Raw genomic sequence first — 20,098 nt, forward strand, 5'->3', positions numbered from 1 at the left:
ACTGCTGTGTGGCACTGCTTACAGGCTGACAGCTCCTGGAACCTGGTCAGCCCTATTCCCCTGTCACAATTCCCAAAGCCTTACTTCAGCTCATTATTACAAAAAATAAAGGGCAATTTGAGGGTTATTTTTCCTCCCACTCCACCTAACAAGCTGGGATACATAAGCAAGTGAAACATCTCTGGGTAACCTTGAAAACACTTACTTAAAAACAAGTTCTTAATGAACTTGCACCTCAGTTGTTTTAATTGATCACTTCAGAGAAATAAAGAGTGAACAGACTGCTATTTTGCGTCACTTGCAGGTTTGTTATTGGCATGAGGGCTTATCGGGTAGCAATGTGTTGTTTTTTTTCCAGTGAGAATCATTAGTTCTTTCTAAAATGCCAGACTTTCCTTCTTTCATGTTCTATTCTTCAAGTCTCCTGCTTAGGGACTCTGTACTGGGGTTTCAAAATCAGAAGAAAAATCAATATCAATTACACCAATGCATTATTAAGAAAACAGTTTCCTTTGTGATTGGTAATAATTTTAATTATGAAAGTAATGATTTTATTACCCTCAGTAAGACCTTTAATCCCTAAAGTGTGCTGAGATAAACTTTCAGTAGACTGCATTGCTGCAAAGTTTGACTGAAAGACTCTCTCAGTGCAAATGGAGAAAAAACACACTGTGAAATTCAAACTAAGCTCAGGGGACAAGGTCTGAGTGCCCAAGTGGTTGGTGCTGATGGTGATTTACAACACCTGGAGATCTTTTCTACCATCTTCCCTATTTTGGAACATCTGGAAAAATGTTCTGCAAATTAGATTGGAGCCTGAGTTTCCCCTAGTTGGCACCAAGCAAGAGGCAAGAAATTTTATTAATTTGAAATTAGAAAAGCTGATGACTCAGTTATTTGACTTTTCTCAACTCCATCTTAAAAGCAGTTACAGTTTTGGCCCCTAACAGTTCAGTCTAAAGCTGCTGCAGAATCCCATTGTTCTAAGTGCTGTCCCTACTAAATATGCTCATGATTTGGCAGAGCAGTGCCAGAGGACAGGTACCACTCTCTCCACCCTACTTTGTGAAATGCAAAGAAAGAAATTTCATCTGGAAGACGAGAGGAGAGAGCAGGCACCTGCCATTGCTGAGCCGTCTGCTTTTTTCCCTTGGGTGCGTTGGGAAATGATCCTTTCCGGAGAAATGAATTCAAAGTGCAAAGGGGGAACTTGTGGTCTCTGAAGCAGTGAACCATGCCAGCTCAACACATCCAGACAGGGTGATGGCTCTGTGCAAGCACGACCCTGAGCCTTGTGGGCAAGGAAGAGTTGACAGACAAGCACAAGGGGATAAAAACGAGCAGGGGTAATTTGCACACGGGTGTGCGTTGATGGCAAACAGACGAGGAGCTGCCTTGCATACAGATATGATGATCGTTAGGGCTTTCAGGTACTTTTTTAACAACCATCATCCATAAGCACTGAACTGCTGGGGTGATTCAAGCTGCACTCTGCCACACCTTGGTCACATCACAGGGAAGCACACCAGGCTTGGGTTTATGGGCAGGCAGGATGTTTCTTCTGTTGAGCTGCTCTGGCTCCTGAGCATACTTTGCAACATGCTCAGATGTGAAGGAAATTGGATCAAGCTGGTGGTTGTGAGAGTCATAGAATCACAGAATTACTAAGCCTGAAAAAACCTCTAAGATTGAGTCCAACCCAGCACCCTCATGTTCATGACTAGACTATATCCCCAGGTACCACTTCCATACACCTTTGGAACACTCCCAGGGATGATGACCCCACCACTTCCCAGGGGAGCCTATTTCAATGTGTGATAACCCTTCCAGTAAGGAAGATTTTCCTGCTATCCAATCTAAACCTCCTCTGCCACAACTTGAGGCCATTTCCTCTAATCTTGTCATTTTCTATCTGGGAGAAGAGACAGATGCCCACCTCGCTAAAACTTCATTGCATACTGGAGGTCTTCCACTCCTAGTGGGAATACAATAATTTTCATCTCTTCATCTCTATGTGGAGAGCTGTGATTCAAGCGAGTGGTGTCTGGATAGAGCGACAACTCAAGGCTGGAATTCCCACAGTCATGCTCAAGTCAGTGCAGGGATGGTGCACAGTGATGCCATTAAAATCATAGTGGAGAGGATAACACAGCTGCTTCCTGAACATTTGACTAGAACCCAGGCTACGACTTCTCATTTATTCAAAGTCTGTCATACTTTGAAGTACAAACATAATGCAATGCCTATTTGCCCAGAGATTTGGCACTTTCTGATGCTGGCATATATGAAGTTATGCTGACACAATTTATGCCGGTAAAGTAGGAAAGGAGCTCTCTAGAAAGGAATATTAAATAATGATATTTGCTGGAAAGAAACAGCTCATAGGGTGGTTGCTTTCCATCATATCCATTTTATAGCAATTCATACCTCAATTCACAGGTTATAACCCAAAGGGCTTCACACACCTCATAATCAATATCCAAGTGATCTGAATCCCCTTTTGTTCGGAAGTGCTGGGTGTGCTTGTCCACTGTGAAGTTCACTTGCTTGTTGAAGCGTTCTATGAGAACTGAGTGCCAGTGCTGGTCATCCAGGAGGCTGCCCAAGGTGACAGACGTGTGGCTGTTACTGAAGTGCAGGTTGGAGTCCCCTGGAGTGGCACAGAGAGGCAGAAGACACCAGAGTTACCTCCAGACTCAGTCTGGAGCATGGGGACTCAAGGAAAGCATGAAGCAGAGCTCCAAGATGCAAGTCAGAGCTCTTGTAAACAGATCCTTTTTGAAGACTGACTTAGATTCCTTGGGTCCCTTATTCACATACATGTGTGTACATCCCCCGCCCACACACATTTTTTCCCTGTGAACTCCTTGTGATAAACCAGGAAGTGTTACAGATGCTGCACTCACACATTGAGTGTGAGTGCAGCAGGCATTACTACTTTGTCTGTATCCTTGCTTCTTCCAGGCCTTTTTGGTCCTGGTGGCTTAAGAGCTTCCTTTGGGTAACACCAAAATCTTCTGTCTAATCACATCAACAGACCACTCCTGACACTTCACTGTCAACTCTGTGCTTTCTGCATAAACTGTTTTAAAAAAAGTGTGTGGGGGGGGGGGGGGGGGGAAGGCACTAGTCAGTGAAGCAATAGGAGTGTTTTGTTCAGCTCATAAAAATTCTTAAACCTGGCCTAGCTCTCCAAAAGTAGAGATCAGAAATCATAAAAATATTTAGGCTGGTAATTTTAACCCAGTAATTTCAAGCTCTCTTCTGTTTTCCAGCTGGCTACATGTCTCAACACTTCAGAGCCTCTCGCTGAAAGGGAGTGTGTATCCTCTTTTACATTCCCGCAGAATGGAGAGAACACATGCTCCAAAACTGCCAGGCAAAATGCAAGCACATTCAAGAGGAGTCATCAAAACCCATGCCATGATATATGAATGCAAAAAAGAGGACCTAAAATGGCTAAAATTTTGTACACTTGGGGCTACAACTGAAGGAAAAAACCCAACTCATCTCAGAATACACATTCAAAACAGTATCTCCTCTGGAAGAAGATACATAATATAATTAAGTGTAGTATATTCTTATCCTAGCACTAAAAAGTTGTAAGAGAACAATTCAGTGGGGTCGATTCCCCCACTCAGAGCTTCAGGATGTAGTTTTTTGGTCCAAGTAACATCCAAATCCCAAATCAGAAAGTGATGCATTATCATTTCCAATCTTTGCTGAAAAAGAAAGAAGGAAAGAAAGAAAGCACAACTTGGGGACTCAACAATTAATGAGCTTATGTAAAAATGAAATCCAACAGCTGTGGAAAATAGTTACTCATTTTTAAAACAAACATAATTAAGCACAAGGGGAAAAATGCCCAACTTAAACCCCTCAGTATGAGAAACATGAGCCAGCAGAGACTGCTGAGGCCAGTATCATGGGATACCCAGAGATGAAGCCAGTGAAGATTTTGCAGTAAGGCTGGGAGAGGGGGTATGAGCACTCCTACTGCAGTAGTCCCTACCATAATCAAAGTGCTTCAGTGTATTCATCAGGGAAAAAACAAGCATCTTCTACAGAAAGAAATCAAGCCAGCATTTCCTCTGATGCTCTGATCCAATATGATCATACAGTGATAACCTCACAGATATTGAAGAAGGAATATTCACAGTTTTCAGGAAGGAAACATACAGCAGTGTGAACAATGTTTTGACCAGTATGTTATCATTGAAATTATGTATTCTCAGCTCAGCTCTGAATCACTGAGTGAATGGAAAAAAATTAGACACAAACCAAAAATAAACTTTTCCTGCAGTCCAAAGACCACTTCCTGAGAATGCTGTTCTTAAAAATAATACAAAAAACCCACACACACATAAAAAAAAAGTTATGTGAAGAATCAGAACTAGCCATTGAGCAGTTCTAGTTCTGCCTTGCTCTGCACTAGTTAGAGAAGCCAAGGTCTCTTCTTGGCTCAGCTACCATGTCCTGCATGACATCAGCACACAGAATGTTCTGTTGATATCAGCAAAACTCTTCAGATACTGTCCAGTATAAATAACAGATTTATATGCAAACCAGTAATCCTAATTACCCTTACCCAGGTTGAGGTGCAAGGAGAGCTTTCCCTTCTGCAGTTCCAAGGTTATGTAGTCTCCACGCTGTCCTTCTCCATGGAATAAGACTCCATCCCCCTGCATGCTCTTGAACTTCAGGGAAACTACATCTTTGAATGTGCTCATAAGCTTCTGATTGAACCTGTAGAGAAGTGAACTTCTGCCATCAAAGTCTGCAATATCTGACTCTGGAAGAAAGAAAATGGCAAAATGGCAAGGAGGAGCAGCATCAGAAGAGGGATTGTATTTTTTTCAGAATCTTTTCAAATACAGTTTGGAGTCAGATATCATCCTGAGTGTACATTCACAGGATGTACAGGTCATTTGGGCAACCACATTTCATCCATTTCCAATCCTCTCCCTCTGCTGGAGAATGGGAACACGAGGATAAACCCAGAACCCCTCTGCATTTGCCTTCCTCATACAACACTTCTCTCTCATTTAACTTTTGAGAACAGAACAGGTGCCTTCCATCACATTCAGATCTCCAGAACATCCCTTGCCACGTTTGCTGTTCATCTCAAATGCATTCAGGATGTTATTCATTACTTTGAACACTTCAGTACTCACTCCACTTTTGTAGCTTCACAAGTGTCTGTTGAGCTGTTCCTGCATGTCAGCCATGCCTGCATCCACCTCTGCATTCTGATAAGGGTCCCCTCAGCCTCCAAGGGCTGGCTGCCTGCTTGTGATGGGCATTTATCAGCCATGTTTCTGCATGCAAATTGACTAGGCTGGCAGGGATAGCCAAATATCAATTCAAAAAGCTTTTGAAGAGATTTCATGGGAACTGGGCATCTAAACTGATTATACACCTTTGAAAATCCTATTAGAAACATATTTTCCCCTTCAGCCAGCCTCTAAATTCCCAATCATTCTGGTAGGAAACAAGCTTTCTGTTCCTCACTTGCAATTAATATTTCTTTGGCAGCAGTGGCCTGAAGTACCCTCTCTGCTTTATAAAGTAGTTTTTTAAGCAAAACATGTTTTTAAACAAAATTTTAAATGTATCTCTAACTGGAATACTTCAGGTAGCTTTAAATACTTTAAAGTAATATGTTGTACACAAACATCTGACTGACATACATTACTTCAATTCCAATTTCTATCCAACTGCAATTTGACACAATTTATGTATAAAGTATCAATTTTGTCAATTGGTATTTTCTGTTGTTAAGAAAAATATTAAAAATAAAGAATACCAGACAATGAAGAATTTGAACAGAGGTTTACTAAACTACATAACTACTGAGGCAGATGCACAAAGAGAAGTAGCACCCTCCTAGTGCCCAAGAAGAAAGAATGTAGACTCTCTTTGTTTGCAAGCCATACATTTCAGTGATAAACCAAAGCTATCAGTCTTCTCTTTTCTTCTGAAAAATAACTGAGAGGTTCATATGATCAAGACTTTCAGCCAGCAACTGTATGGTGGTTCAAGTCAGTAATTTTAGGCACCCAAACTCCATTGGGAGCTCTTTTATTCTTTTAAAAATTAACACTAGTTTCATCTGCTTCTTTTTAAAAACCAAAAATAATAAGAGCTGGAGGGGGGGGGGCAGGGTTTTAACCTTTTTATCTTTTTTTTGGTGAAAAAATTGAAGAGGTTTGCAATTAAAAACTATTAAAAGCTCAGAAAATAAAACAGCTGTTAACGATTTGTTACCATGGAAACTACCATGAAAATTTCTGCCTGTCAATATGACAGTTTGTACAGGAGTTTGATGGCACACTTACAAACTTGCAGGGAGCACAACATTTCAATTTGATGCAAAACTCTGTAACTCCATAGCCAACTTCATTCCAAATCAGAAGGCAACTGATTTTTTTTATGAGACTAAAACTACAAAGAAACTCAGTCCTGGGGAAAATTCACTCTTGAGTAAACTAAGACCAGCTTCTTATCTGTGATGTCAGAATTATAACAGGCTGTTTCCCTTCATTTGTGGGACAGTTGCTAGTTTAGGAATTATCACAAATATAAAAGTATTCCTGCCATCTGTTTTTAACTTCTGAATTAGGTGTTATGAAACGGCTTCTTCAGAATTGCTGACTTCTCTCTATTGACACCTTGACTGCCAGTTTCTATAAAGGGAATTAAATTGGCAGTTTAGTTCTTGTGAATTTCCCCTAACTACATTAAATACTACAATTTGGTTAAAGTAAATCACAAGTGTCTTACAAAAATGGTTTCGTTTCAACACAGGCAGCAATTAGGAAATAGCTTATAAAGAATTTACAGTCTTTGATTTCCACAGCATTTTGCAATTAAAGTTGATTTTTCTCCTAGCTCATAAAACCAAAGGTACTGCAGGATCAAGGGTGCACTGATTCAATGCTGCTCAAAAAGTGGCCCTTTTACAATCTTTTTCCTAAGACCCAAGACTGCAGCCAGTCTAAATTGACACTTCAGTTCTTAACTCTCCATTAAGCCACAGCATAACATGATTTTTTGAAGAGCTTTACTACTGACATTTACAGAGTATATCACAAAGGAAAACTTGTTTCTGAAAAGCTCTGCTCCACTAATTATCAGTTGTGAGCACATTGGCCAATAAATAGCCCTGAATGAAACAAGAATATGTCAAATAAATGCTAACACTGGCAGCCAAAAGTCATTAGTGGCAGCTTGCATGACAACAAATCGTTGGTTCCTGTTAAAAACAGCCACTCTAGAAAACCTGCTTGGTGTTTGCTTAGTGTTTGTTTAGCCCATGTATGTCCATAACCCTCTTCCAGCAAGTGAGAGAGGATCCAAAATGTTTCAAGTCTCAGAAAATCTGTAGTAATAACAGACTGAAACACAACATGTGATTTCATCCTGCACTGCCTGCTGGTGTTCTTATGCTCCCTGAAGACAGACTTTACTCATTCTGGGCTCCTCTCTACACTGTCCTCATCAACAAGGCTGTTGACAGGCTGGCAGCAGTATGAGAGCACAGAGCTCACTCGTGCAGCAATCTGCTGCCGCCAGCAGAGAGGATACACAGCCATACTCAAGAAGAAAGTCCCTCCTCCTAGCAACTTTGGGAAAAGTGAACACTTACTTAGCAAAGATATTCTAAACCAAGAATAACTCTAGGAACAGTTGCCATGTGAGACAGGAACTTTTAGTCTTGAGTTTGCACCAATGAACAGAATCTTTAATTCCCTCCTGGCAGAAGGGAAGAGGACAATCCTGGTCTGAACAGATGTGTCCCCTGGCCAATCTCAGCTTGCTGGCTTGAATGACCCTAGAGCCATGCCCACCTCCCTCTCAGACATGCAACCCAAGGGATGAGTGTGGATGACTATTTCAGAGGTGCTTGTCCTGCCATGCAGCTTTACCCCTATCAAAAATCTCTGCTTCATTTGGGTAAGCAATCACTTGGGTATTTACCTTGTGCATTTGATTACAAACATGACTGGTCAACGACCATCAGACACCCTGCAATGAGTAATTTTCTCTCTCATAGGAAGACAAAGGAGAGGATGAAGGAAGGCGAGGGAAAAGAAAGAAGGAAAAAAAAAGAGAGAAAAAAAGAGAGAAAAATAATCCAGTAAAAATATCTCTGAATAAAAAGGCACAGTATCAGATCATATTCCCCGAAGCAATGGCAGCAAAATATAAGAATTCAGAGTCCTGATTCCTGCAAATGAAGGATTCTGCTCTCAGAAGACACCCTGTCTCACACCCTATCATTGTTTCTCCTGTGGTATCCCAGCCTGTTAACTGCACATACACCCAATTCTGCTGATGCACCTTGGGCTGTTAACCAGTTATAGAATATGATCAGCATCTTCAGTGTGGCTATAAATCTTATCCTATAAAAGCAATTGTGCCAGCAATTTTCTTTTTTCTTGTGCTAAGCTAACAAGACTTTTCCCAAGTATAAAGATACACTAGTCACCCCTTGCCACCGCCAGCACCAAAAGCAATTGGTTTGCCATTTGTCTGAGCTTGTCCTCTGCTGCAGCTCTGCTTATCTGTTACAAATAACTGCTGGAGCCACTGCTGCAAAGGGACAGCAAAGGCTTACACGTATTTCTGCATGGAACTTTCCACAGAACTCATCATCTGATCAGGAAACGTTAATGTATGCTTTCAGATCATCTCCTTCCTATTTCAGTGCCTATTTTGAGGATACCAGATGAGATATTTAAAGGATTTTTTTAAATGTATCAATTTTAATTTAAATACATACTTTCTGAAGAAAGTAAACATTTAGCAGGCTATCTGTGAATTACAGCTTATATGATGGCCTTGGCGTCCTTTATTCATAGGAACTTCGATACGTATGGGACAGGATCAGGTACACTCATAATCTGAAACAGCTTTTCAGATCAAAACATGTTTTTATTTTTCCAAAGAAACAATGACAACTGGCAGCCAAATAGAAGGTGAAAAGAGAAAGGGAAGAAGGAAAAAAACCCCAAAGTCCAAAAAATGAAAGCTCTTTTGTTTGACAGGGAGACTTGAGGAACAAATTCATAGTAAATTATTTCTAGCAGAAGCAATAAACAGCAAGTGCCATTCAGCAGCAGCACAGCACCATCCCAGGCTAAGTTACCCACTTTGACATCCAGTGCACACAGCTGGATTCCTCAGTATGTTTTGTTGCTGTGTCCTGGCAAAGTATCACCTGGCAGGTGACCTACAAGACCTGAAGCCTTCTGTGTGCCCCCTACTAAACAGTGATCAATGAAAGCTGCACTTGCACAGGTTAGCACAGGATTGTGTTCCTGGGGCCTCTCGGGCAGAGAATACTGCATAGGAGAGTCATACACCAAAAATGGGTTAACAAAACCTTCTACTGCTACATGACTGTCACATTCACCTAAAAAAACAGCAGGGAAGCCATACATGGCTCTTACAGATGGATTTGTATCAGCTGATGCTGTTTCTGCTCTCAGCATCACATTCCTTCTTTCATGTACATACAGACACATGCATGAAGATGGTGCACATTCAATATACTTGCTCTTCTACTTCCATTTCCTTCCTGGCTTGTTCAACAAGGAAGCCTGTCTCTAAAAAACTTAAGCTTTGTAATTTTAATTTTTTTTCCACCAGATTATTAATATTTCTTATGCTACAGCTGAACAAGGTGGAGGAGTCTGTCTGCTATCAACTTTACAAAATGCAGTTATGTAGCTGTATATCAGCTCAGGATCTGCAGCAGATATTCTGTCAGTATACCACTAAAGATGACATTTTATAAATGATCAAACATCTTTTGTACAGTGCTGGTGTGTCTGGGTTAGGAGTAGCCAAGTCAGTAAAACTATATATGCACAACTTGTAGACAGGTATTGCTTGGCATATGCAATTTGCCAGAGAGAAATGTGAATGGCACATTTATATAAATGGAATGAATATTTCAACACCCTGTAAAAGTTTTATGAATCCCTTTATTTCTTTTCTGGCTCGCTTTAATCTCATACCTTAATTCTGCACAAGCACTTTTATTTCCTGCAACTGCAGGGTACAGGACAAAGATGAAGACTTAGATGATAACACAAGGCAACTCAGCCTGCAAGTGATTTTGAAATCATCTTTGTATCATAGAAAATACAACCATGGTCTGACATGAAAGTAGTGCTCATGTAGTACATCACATGCACTACCACAAAAAAAGAAAAAACAGCTGCAAAAGTTTCAGCCTTCCCAAAGGTCAAGTTCTAGTTTTAACACAACTACTTGGACTATACACTTCACTGCAAAAGTCTGGAAGAAGAAAGCTCTTGAAAAGAGATTAGCTGGCTGTTTCAGAATTATGTCACCAAAGGCAGCTTATTTTGAATTCCAGATTTCAGTTTACATATTCACTAATATACCTGGAAAAGGTCTTTTGCCCTAATGACTGTGCATCGAGACGAGGCAGTTGTAGGTCAGCCCACATTGCCTGGGCAGGTAGAGAAACCTTCTAGAAGATAGACTTACATAGAGACCATAAGAATCTTCCAGTGAAGCAGTCCTAAGATCCATGGGCAGTGACAAGGCCCCAGAGAGTCCTAGAGCTGTGTCTTTGTTCAGTGGAAACATGTGAATCAAAAAGTTTAATAAACTTCTCTTTCATTCAGCTGAGATGAATTTAGGTTGTCTCCCAATTAGTTTTCATATTTATTCTGCTACAGCCCATTATCTGTGCTTGGGAGGAACACAAAGTCACCTGAGAAACAAATACTGGAGTTGTATTTCCTAATGAGTAGACTTCCCTTTTCTGCCATAGAGTTGCATCAATCTTTTTGCCTTACATCCACAGTGTGCCACAGTCATAGGTCAGACATCTGCAGCACTACGACAAGATTTGTCACCAAAACACCCCAAGCCAGCAACATTTGCAGGCTGCTCCAAAGCACAAAACACTACAGACTATATCTTCAAAGACCATCTTGTGTTAAGAGTGGCCAAAGAAAGCTGTCATGTAAAAGCAATTAAATCAACAGACAGGTTCTCTGCACTCTGAAGCTATAAAGTCATCAGCCTCAAATACAACCAGAGCTGCAGAACACACAGCACTTCACAACTAGGTAACTTGCCTTAAACTCACAAAATTGCCACTTTAGGCAAATGTAGCTCTATAAAGCTCCTACTTAGCCTTGTGACCTCCAGTGGGCAGGAGGTTTTGCAGCATCTGACTGCCTGGCTCTACCCGAAGCAGCAAATTGCTCTGTGGTGGGCTCATCCCTGAGGAGGCTTCACCAGCTGAGTGAGATGGGCAGCACATCCCTGGGCAGAAAGGCAAGAACAACTACTGGGAAAAAATAAACAATGGCAATGTGTTTCATGTTACATTTTAACTCATAAAACTTTTACTGCACTCTTTCCACAGCACCACCAGCACCAAGTAAAAGCTCTTTGACAAAATGTGGGTTAAGATGCAGCCACTTACTGTAAGAGCAGCCGAAGACCTCAATTCTCAGTCCTATGCCCCCACCAACATTCCACTTCAGGGGGATGAAGCGCAGGAATCGAGCTTTCACAGAGTGCAGCAGTTTGTGGTGAACCACACTGTCAGCATTGCTGTTGCCTGTGAAAACCTGGAAGGACAAAAAGCCTTGGTGAGGCATTAAGCAACAAGAGGTGAATGCAGCACTCTGAACAAAGGCTGGGAACTGTCACCCATCTTCACAATTCTTAGTCTCAAAAATTACTTAAAATTATTTAAATTGGTTGTCAAGCTTTCTGCTAAGTGCTGCATCTCTTATGAAAGGAAACAAGGGAGACAGCAGCACCTCAGCAGAGTGGGGGGATGTATACATAGAGTTACAAAAGCAGGCTGTAGATGGGGATGATACTGAAGATGCTGCACAATTTCTCCTAACCCAGGCTATTTCCGTGCACTGCAATACTCCATCAACCATAAAATAGTCAGGGTCCTGTCATCACAGTGAAGGATGGGGCTTGATTTAGCCTTTGGTGCACTCATGGAAGTACTAAATGATAGACACAATCCAATAAAGTTCTTGAGAGTCTGGAAAGAAGAACAGGACAGTGTACTTCCAGATACCCAACAGAAAACTCAAGCAAGGAACCGGAAGAGATAAAAGCCTGAGTAAGTACACAGGAGAATCAGCATTTTGACTGTGTTTGCACTCAAGAGAGTTAAAGCATGCAAACATAATAATTTAATTTATTTCCTTACCTATTTAATTAATTGCCTGCAACAGCAAGCCAAAATTAATGGCCCTAGTCAGAATTATAACTTTACAAGAGGAAATTCTCTCATGGATGAAGAATGACCGAGGGATTTCAAAGACAAACCTTCAGAAAAACTTCAAGGCTGTCTTCCTGCCTGAAGCATTTTCAATTCATCTTTACACCCTTATCTGTAATATTGGCCCAGGAATATCACAGACTTCCTACAATCCTCAGAACATTTCAGTAATTCAGCTAGGATTGAAATTTGAAGCTAACAGTTTTGTAAAACATGAAAAGCAAAGAGAGAACACACAAAAACATAATCTCACAGGACAGCCATATTTGTAAAAGAGGTCCTGCATTTTGTAAGCATAAAATTTCATCACAAAATGTTGTACCAGTTTAAAATGCTTCTGCAGTTCAAAAATTGGCACCATTCACCTACACAATGTAATTGTGAGCAAAATCGGAATAAGCCCATTAAAAGAGACATACAATTCATTCTGATGGTTGAAGGATGTGCTAAAGAGATTAGGGGTTCATCTCCACTCAATTTTTTTCCTCAAATACAAGTATTACAACATTTTCCAAATGTTACAATAAATGGTGTAAAACCTCAAATTCAGCGTATTCTTGTTCTACTAAACTCGGGATTCAATTGTTTTATTAGAACTATATTAAATAAACAATATTCTGGAACATTTCTAAAATATTCTGGAACAATCCTTTGAAACCATACCTTGTTTATTTCATTTCACATTAAAAGCTGTAACTTGGGGAAATTCTCTTCTATATACAATAGGCCTTATTTTCCACCCAGTCATGAATGCAAAAGACCACATACATCTCCCTTCCTAAAACATTCTTTGCATTTCATTGCTGTTATTGCCTGCCTCTGAAGATGAACAACGTTACTGAAATGATCTCTCACAATCCCAGTTACCTACTTGAAAAACCACCCTTCAGAACATGTGATCATGTGTTGGTTTTGGCTGAAGTGTAGTTAATTTTCTTCACAGTAGCTTGTATGGGGCTGTGTTTTGGATTTGTGCTGGAAAAAGCATTGATAATACAGAGGTGATTTATTCTCAAGCAGTGCTTGCACAAAGTCAAGGACTCCTCTGCTTCTCCCACCAGTGAGGAGACTGGAGGGCATGGGAAGATGGGAGGCATCACTCCAGCTGACCACAGGGATATCCCTTCCCATCCCACTGGCAGCACTGTGCTCAGCACACAGAGCTGGGGGAAGAAGGACAGGGGGATGTCCAGAGTGATGGAATTTGTATTCCCAAATCACCATTACAAGTGGTGGAGCCTGGCTGTCCTGGCAATGGCTGAACACTTCTGTGCCCATGGGAAGTGGAGAGCAAACTCCTTGTTCTGCTTGCAAAAGCGTGGGTGGCTTTTGCTTTACCTATTAAATGGTGTTTATCTCAACACAGGAGTTTTCTCATGTTTAATCTTCCAATTCTCCCCCCCATCCCACAGCGGGAGAGTGAGCAGCTGTGTGGGGCTCAGGTAATGGTTGGGGTTAATCCATTACAGATCTGTAAAATTATTTCTACTAGGAGCTTATCAGGCTGAAAATAGGAACATTTTGATTATCCCAGTTGTCCTCAAAGCTTTGGTTTTCCTATACCTCTAATTCTGAACCTTTTATGCACAAGATCTCGTTTTCTACAAGTATTATGTGACAGATAACTAACCTGTCAGAAATTAAGCTATATTTTTTTTTAATGGAGATTCTTAAGATTCTTAAAGTTAACCAAATACAGCAGATATGTTTTGAGGAGTGGAACAAACCATAGTTCTATATGTCCTGATCTTACTCATACTGCTTTCCACATAGAAGCCAATTTCAAACTCCAGCAGAGTCTTTCCTAGATTTTTTTCCTTGTATTTCAGGTGAAAAATCATGTTCTTCTCAGTAATGAAACTGTCAGTAGAGAGCAAGCCTCACAGTCACAGCTGTGGCAGTACCCACATTTTTAGTAAGACATTTATGGATATATAAGATGTGTAAAGGAGACTGTTGTTTTCTGTTTGTTTGCTTCATGTTCTTGGAGTCCTGTGATTACGTAAATGTCTCACCTTTAATAAGATAAAAAAGAAAGAAGAAAAACAACAAAGGGAGAAGAGAGGGTTTCCAGTCCTCCCAATTGTGAAGAAAAACTTAAAACACAATGACCAGAGTGAGAGTAAAGGTGAAAAGTAAGAGACAAAAGAAAAAGTACACCTTAATACTGTGAAACAAGCTGGGGTGTCGAGCATACTTTAGTGGCTGTCTGTGCCATCAAGGAGATTGTGGTTTTGCCAGGGAAAAGATTCCCAGCTGTACCACACCCACTGCAAGCTGATGTCGCTGCCTACCCGCTGGCATCTCTGCTAGGGATCTTCCCTCAACACCTCAAGCAAGAGCCAGAATTATTCACATCCAGCCTCCAGATCAGTTAGTTCACCCCAAACCTGATGGACAACAATGTAAAAACATCCTTCCCACACCGAAAGAGCCACACTGGTAAAAATAAAGTATTTATAGGTCCAATACCACCCTTATAGCACTTTTTTTCCTCAAGCTCCTCTGATAAGCAAAGAGCTAATGACCCTTTTAGAGAAAGCAAATCCACAGGCAATGCTGTACCCATTGATCTGTGCCTACGAGATGGTTCTGGATGCTGCTGGCACATCCCTGCTTGCTGCTACCGACAGGGTGTCACTGTGTGTGCCTTCAGGACTGCTTTGATTTTTCCTTCCAACTGTACAGATCACCTTTTGATGCTTTATGGACCACCTGTGGGCTGTAGACCATTGATTGAATAATGCCAATTGCCACAGACGGTCACTTGAAAACTTAAGATCCACAGCTGACAAAGAAAAAAATCCATCCATTAAAGGAGATGAAAGCAGGATGCAGTACCAGATTTTGCAGCCCTGGAGATTCAAATATTGATTAACAGTAAACCTATCGGTGAGAATGGCAGAAGTCCTCTTGAGAAATGGCCTCTATTACAACCTGTTGTTGATAAAGATTAATTCCCAGGACAAAAATGAAAAAAAAAAAATGCAGAAAACAAAGCACTTGCATTTCCCATGCAACACAGTTGCTCTGGGAGAGAGCACAAGCTCTTCAATCTGTGTCTTTTAACAAGCCCTGTAAACACAACAGACGGATGATTTACATGGGAAATTCTGCCTCTGGCATTCTATGGGGCTTATAAATCAAAGAGCTCCATTAGTGCCAAATTTTGCCACCAGCTTCTTGAAGGCAAAAGCTTTTCCCCAGTGCCAGCAGCCACAAGGTTAACAGCTGGCCAGGGTTGCCCCTCAGACCAAGCTTGTTTCACAATGCCTGGCTGCACAGTGCTCTGCTGTGACACAGACCACGGCACCACAGTAATATTTTATGAGGCTTTTTTTATAAGCCAGCAAAGGCAGGTCCCACTGGCATGAAAAGGTGAGGGGAGAGCAGCTGCAGTGGTTTGGAGCAGGGTCCGACCGGCTCAGCGCTGCCTCTCGGGCAGCAGCTGTCAGCACGTAGGGAAGAGTGGCAGAGACAAGCATGCACAGTGCTCCTCCCAATGCTCAGCTCACCTAGTTCATGGATTGTAGTGAAAAGGACAAAATGGAATTCCAGTTTAAATGAAAAAGAAAATTTCAAAAAGGAGCATAAATCTCAAAACTGCTGTTGTTGTCTGGAATTTGCATGGATGAGTCTCTCAGGAAAAACAATGATTCAACTAAAGGGCTATTTTCACAACTTTCCCATTCAGAGGGATCCCCAAAGCTTTTCAAGGGCAGCTCAGGAAAATGTCACACAACTACAGTGAAATATGACAGTCGTTTAATAACCCTAAAGACACATATTTGTTTCTTTACCTCATTAATTAATTCAGAGCTATACCAGATCATACCAGTGAGACTTGATGAGCTTCAGATCACCCTTTGGCCAAACTCTTAGACTGGTCTCGACCTCCCAACAGACAAGTGGAAATTGGGTGCAAGTGTCTGCTCATGAAAGCCTAGTTAATTAAAAAGATAAGATCAGATGCAGGACTTTATCTTAGCCTCCCCCAGCATGAACTCTCTGCACACTAAATGGCAACTGATTTACAGACTTGCAGAAGGTGGTTTCCATAATGGCTCTGCTGAATACATCCTGCTCTCCCACTTTGTTAGATGAGTAATGGGATGGGTTCAAAATGAGTATGCAAGCAGCAACATTGGCACAATCCTCAGCCCTGTATGGTGAGCAGGCAGACCTGAGGTTAACTACCTTCTAGTGGAGGTATTCTAAGACATATTGAAAACTCTCATTTCTGCCCAAGTAACTCTGATGAGCTGAATTGAGGGGAAAGAAATCATCAGATTATGAATGTGCAGAGGGCACACAACACAGATGTTAGCAATTTACAAGATTTCAACCTTCAGTAAAAGAAATATAAGCATGGAAAAGAGCACTCCACCTTCAAATCTCACCTGTGACATCAGAGTGTGCTGTCTCCAGTTCCTGAAGGAAAAGTACAAGAGGGCACTTGATTCAAGATATCCAGAGCTTAGTGAGGGAACCAAAGGGAGACAAAAAGCAGCTAAGACTGTCATAAATCCCAGAACTGCAGTACTTATGAGCAAAACAATGTCATTCTCCCCTTAAACTTCCATAGCCAGATGAGAAAGATCACGAGCATACTTCCTGGGGAATGACCCCCAAGTACTTGAGTGTACATGCTCTTTAAGGAAAAAAAGACTTCAATGAAGAAACATGAAAATCTGAAAGAGGAAGGAGAAAGCAATGCCTAGCTTTTCACATTTTTCAGGCTGAAACAAACTCTGACTTTCATCTTCTCCAAAGAAAATGGGATTTCAGTACTGCTGAAGTTTGTGTTACCTGGAATGCAACTCAGTGGGGCTACTGGGTGTGGGTACTAAATCCAGGTTTGGAGGAAGCCAGTGACTAAAATCAGGTTATGGCAGGGGTCCTAAGTTTCTGCTTGCATGTGTGGAAAGAGACCAAGGGCTACCATGACAAGGACACAATAAACACACCATATGGAAACTCAGCACCCTCTGATTTTAATGGGATGCTATGGGGTTTCTTTTCACAGAAAAATTATACTGCATCAGTGCTTGCTAGCTGCACCTTAAGCCTGGACATGGTTGTGGCTACAAGTTTCTGCAACATTGAAAATTAAAAAATACATTTTGTTTCTGCTGCAAGACAAAAGTAACTGTCAGTTCAGGCAATTGTAGAAACTCGCCCCTTTTACCTCAGCTCAGCCCTAAAACACAAAAAAATTAAAAAATTAAACTATAATTTCAAAGTCTAAATGTTTGGGGCTTTTTCACATTTTACCATTTCTGCATCCTGTGATTGCCAGCGATGAAAAATGTTACTTTGCTTATGTAATGGAAAAAGTCCTGCCTAACACATCAAGCCAGAACTGTTAATATCTTGTCACAAAGCAACAGAGTGAAATTGCTTTGCTGTCATCTCCATCTCCCCGTGTCCAGACTGGGAGCTGCTTAAAGCTCCTCCTCGTTTGGAGGTTGAGTTCAGTGCAGCTGCCCAGCTCAGGAGTTCACAGCAGGACCTGGCCCCTGGGAGTTGATCTCTTTCAGCCCCTGGCCTTAAAAAAATTCTTTTACTGTTAGAGGGGGCCAGACCATGGGGAAAAGGAAATGATGACAAGGAGGACTGCTCAGTTCCTTTAAGAGCTGAAGTTAAGAGCTCTGTTTTCAATACCACAGAGTTACATTTGGTATATGGATGGCAAACGTAAGTACTTTGCTTTCCCATTTCTCTTTCTCAAAAGGCAAGTTAAATTTTCTTTCAGTATCCTTTCAAACCTTCTGCAGAAACAAAGTAAATTTACTTGGAGGAACTTGCCTGCTTAGGAGAATAAATAGGAGATTTTTCCACCAATTTAAGCAGGTTTCAGCCTGAGCCCAAGAGAAAACAGCTGTCAGCCTGGTCCGAGGACCAAAAGCTGGAGGGAAGGTTGTGTCCACTTAGCACATCAGTCACCTCTGAGCATCTTTTTCCACTTCATGTCTCTTTCCTATAAATGCACTATAGTCTTCATGACAAAAGGTAAACAGTTATTTCTGGTTAACAGCCTTCTGAGCTGATTTGCTTGTTTCCAGACTCATGCTTCAGCTTCCAGCTCCAATACCATGACTCAAGCCAGCCTGAACCCTATCCTACCTTCATAAAGAGAAACCTCCTTTCTGCTTATGTTTCTTCTTTTCCAACAGCAGCTACATTTTTCTTTGTGAAACACCCATCCTTGACAAGAACCTCAGAAATAATATCCCCTGGCACACTGTCAGACAATAACCTCAGAAACAATATCCCCTGGCACACTGTCAGAGCTGCTATTAGGGAGGAGCAGGGGGGAAAAGAATAGAAGAGGCACCTGTCAAAATTATCCTCCCATAACATATTATCCGAGGAAGTGACAGCTTTCCATCTCGTCCCTCTACCCCCTTACAGAAAAAAAAAAAAATCTACAAAGAGGTAGTTAAACTTCCCTGCACAGCAAGGATTAAAATGACTCCTGATCAAGCAGGATTCCTACTGGGACTGCATTAGACTTGTTACTTACTGAGGGGCTGACTGCTGTGCTCCAGCAATGCAGTGTCCACCCGGGCTCCTGAGCATCATTTGGACACCTCTGAGCTACTGGCAGTTTCTGTACAAGTAGGGGAGAGGAGATGCAGTAATGTGTCAGGGTCCATACTAATTCATCACTTCCCTAAATGATCCACTCAAGTGAGAAGGTTATTTGCTGCTAATCCACCACATTACAGTGTTCATACCTTTCTGTCTGGTTAGCTGCTTTCCAAATACAGGAACAAATGCTGTTAACAACATCATTAACATCAGATAGATGACTGCCCAAAGTAAACTACATTTATATTAAGGATGCTGCTTATTACCCTTCTCCTGACAGTTGGCAGAGCTAATCTCAGCATTTCAAATAAAATCCATCATTTTTACATCATCAAAATATTTTGCAAGCAAAAACATAAAAAAATAAAGACTGGCCATTGAGATAATCTATATAATATTATTTTCTAAATCGGTTTTTTATCAAAATAAAAAACATGTGAGTAAATGATGGTGACATTAGAAACATGAAGTTTCTTAGGTCCCCTAAGGAGAATGAAACACTTCTATTTAGACCAAAGAAAATGAAACAAAATATTGGAGAACTTTTTAACCCTTTGCACTTTTTCCCTGTTCTGATTCACCCTTAGAGAATTCTGATTTATTTTCTTGCTTTGTTCAGCACCACCTTTCTATACTAAAATGGACAGTTTGATCTTTAAACAGTTCGAATTAGTGTTGATCTGTTTCCAGAGTCTGCCAAACTATACCTTGGCAAAGTCTGAGATTCTGTGTCTGCCAGAGACCTTTCCCAAAAGGCAGCTTGGGTACAGTGATCTCTTTTGAAGAAAAGCAAATTTACCAAATGGATAATACAGGAGCTACATCACTTGACCTCAGGACGAGAAAATGGTCTCTGTCTTCTTCCATTCCTCATACAGATGTGGCCCAAATGATTCAATCTGTAGTTGGGCAGGTTGTCCTTCTTCCCAGCAATGAACCAAGTGCAATTTCCTTACCGTGCTGAGACACTCTTTGCATACATATGTGAAGTTGCATCTCACAAAACTGTATTTATGGAGAATGGATCCCTATCTTTAGATTTCAGAATCAGCTTTGTCTTTGGAGCACCTGGAGGTGAAGCTGTTATCACTGTTAATATTATCACTGCTACAATAAATAAATAATAATAGAAGCAAGAAGCAAGCAGCAAAATTAAACCTGTAAATTACAAGTCTAAGCTAAAAGCCGGCAGCTAATTCCTGC

At 41.1% G+C, this 20,098-nt stretch overlaps 1 protein-coding gene across 1 annotated transcript in view; it reads right to left on the reverse strand.

The window, feature by feature from the left end:
* CNTNAP5 (contactin associated protein family member 5) overlaps positions 1–20,098 on the reverse strand; it is a 273,862-nt gene that overhangs the window by 139,155 nt on the left and 114,609 nt on the right. Inside the window, exons 4-6 of the mRNA XM_064434947.1 lie at positions 11,477–11,624; positions 4,589–4,792; positions 2,466–2,650 (exon numbers count right to left, since the gene is read on the reverse strand). Coding sequence (XP_064291017.1) covers positions 2,466–2,650; positions 4,589–4,792; positions 11,477–11,624 — 537 coding nt within the window. The remainder of the gene's footprint in view (positions 1–2,465; positions 2,651–4,588; positions 4,793–11,476; positions 11,625–20,098) is intronic.

The sequence above is a fragment of the Passer domesticus genome, chromosome 10 (assembly GCF_036417665.1).
Source record: "Passer domesticus isolate bPasDom1 chromosome 10, bPasDom1.hap1, whole genome shotgun sequence".
Lineage (NCBI taxonomy): Eukaryota > Metazoa > Chordata > Aves > Passeriformes > Passeridae > Passer > Passer domesticus.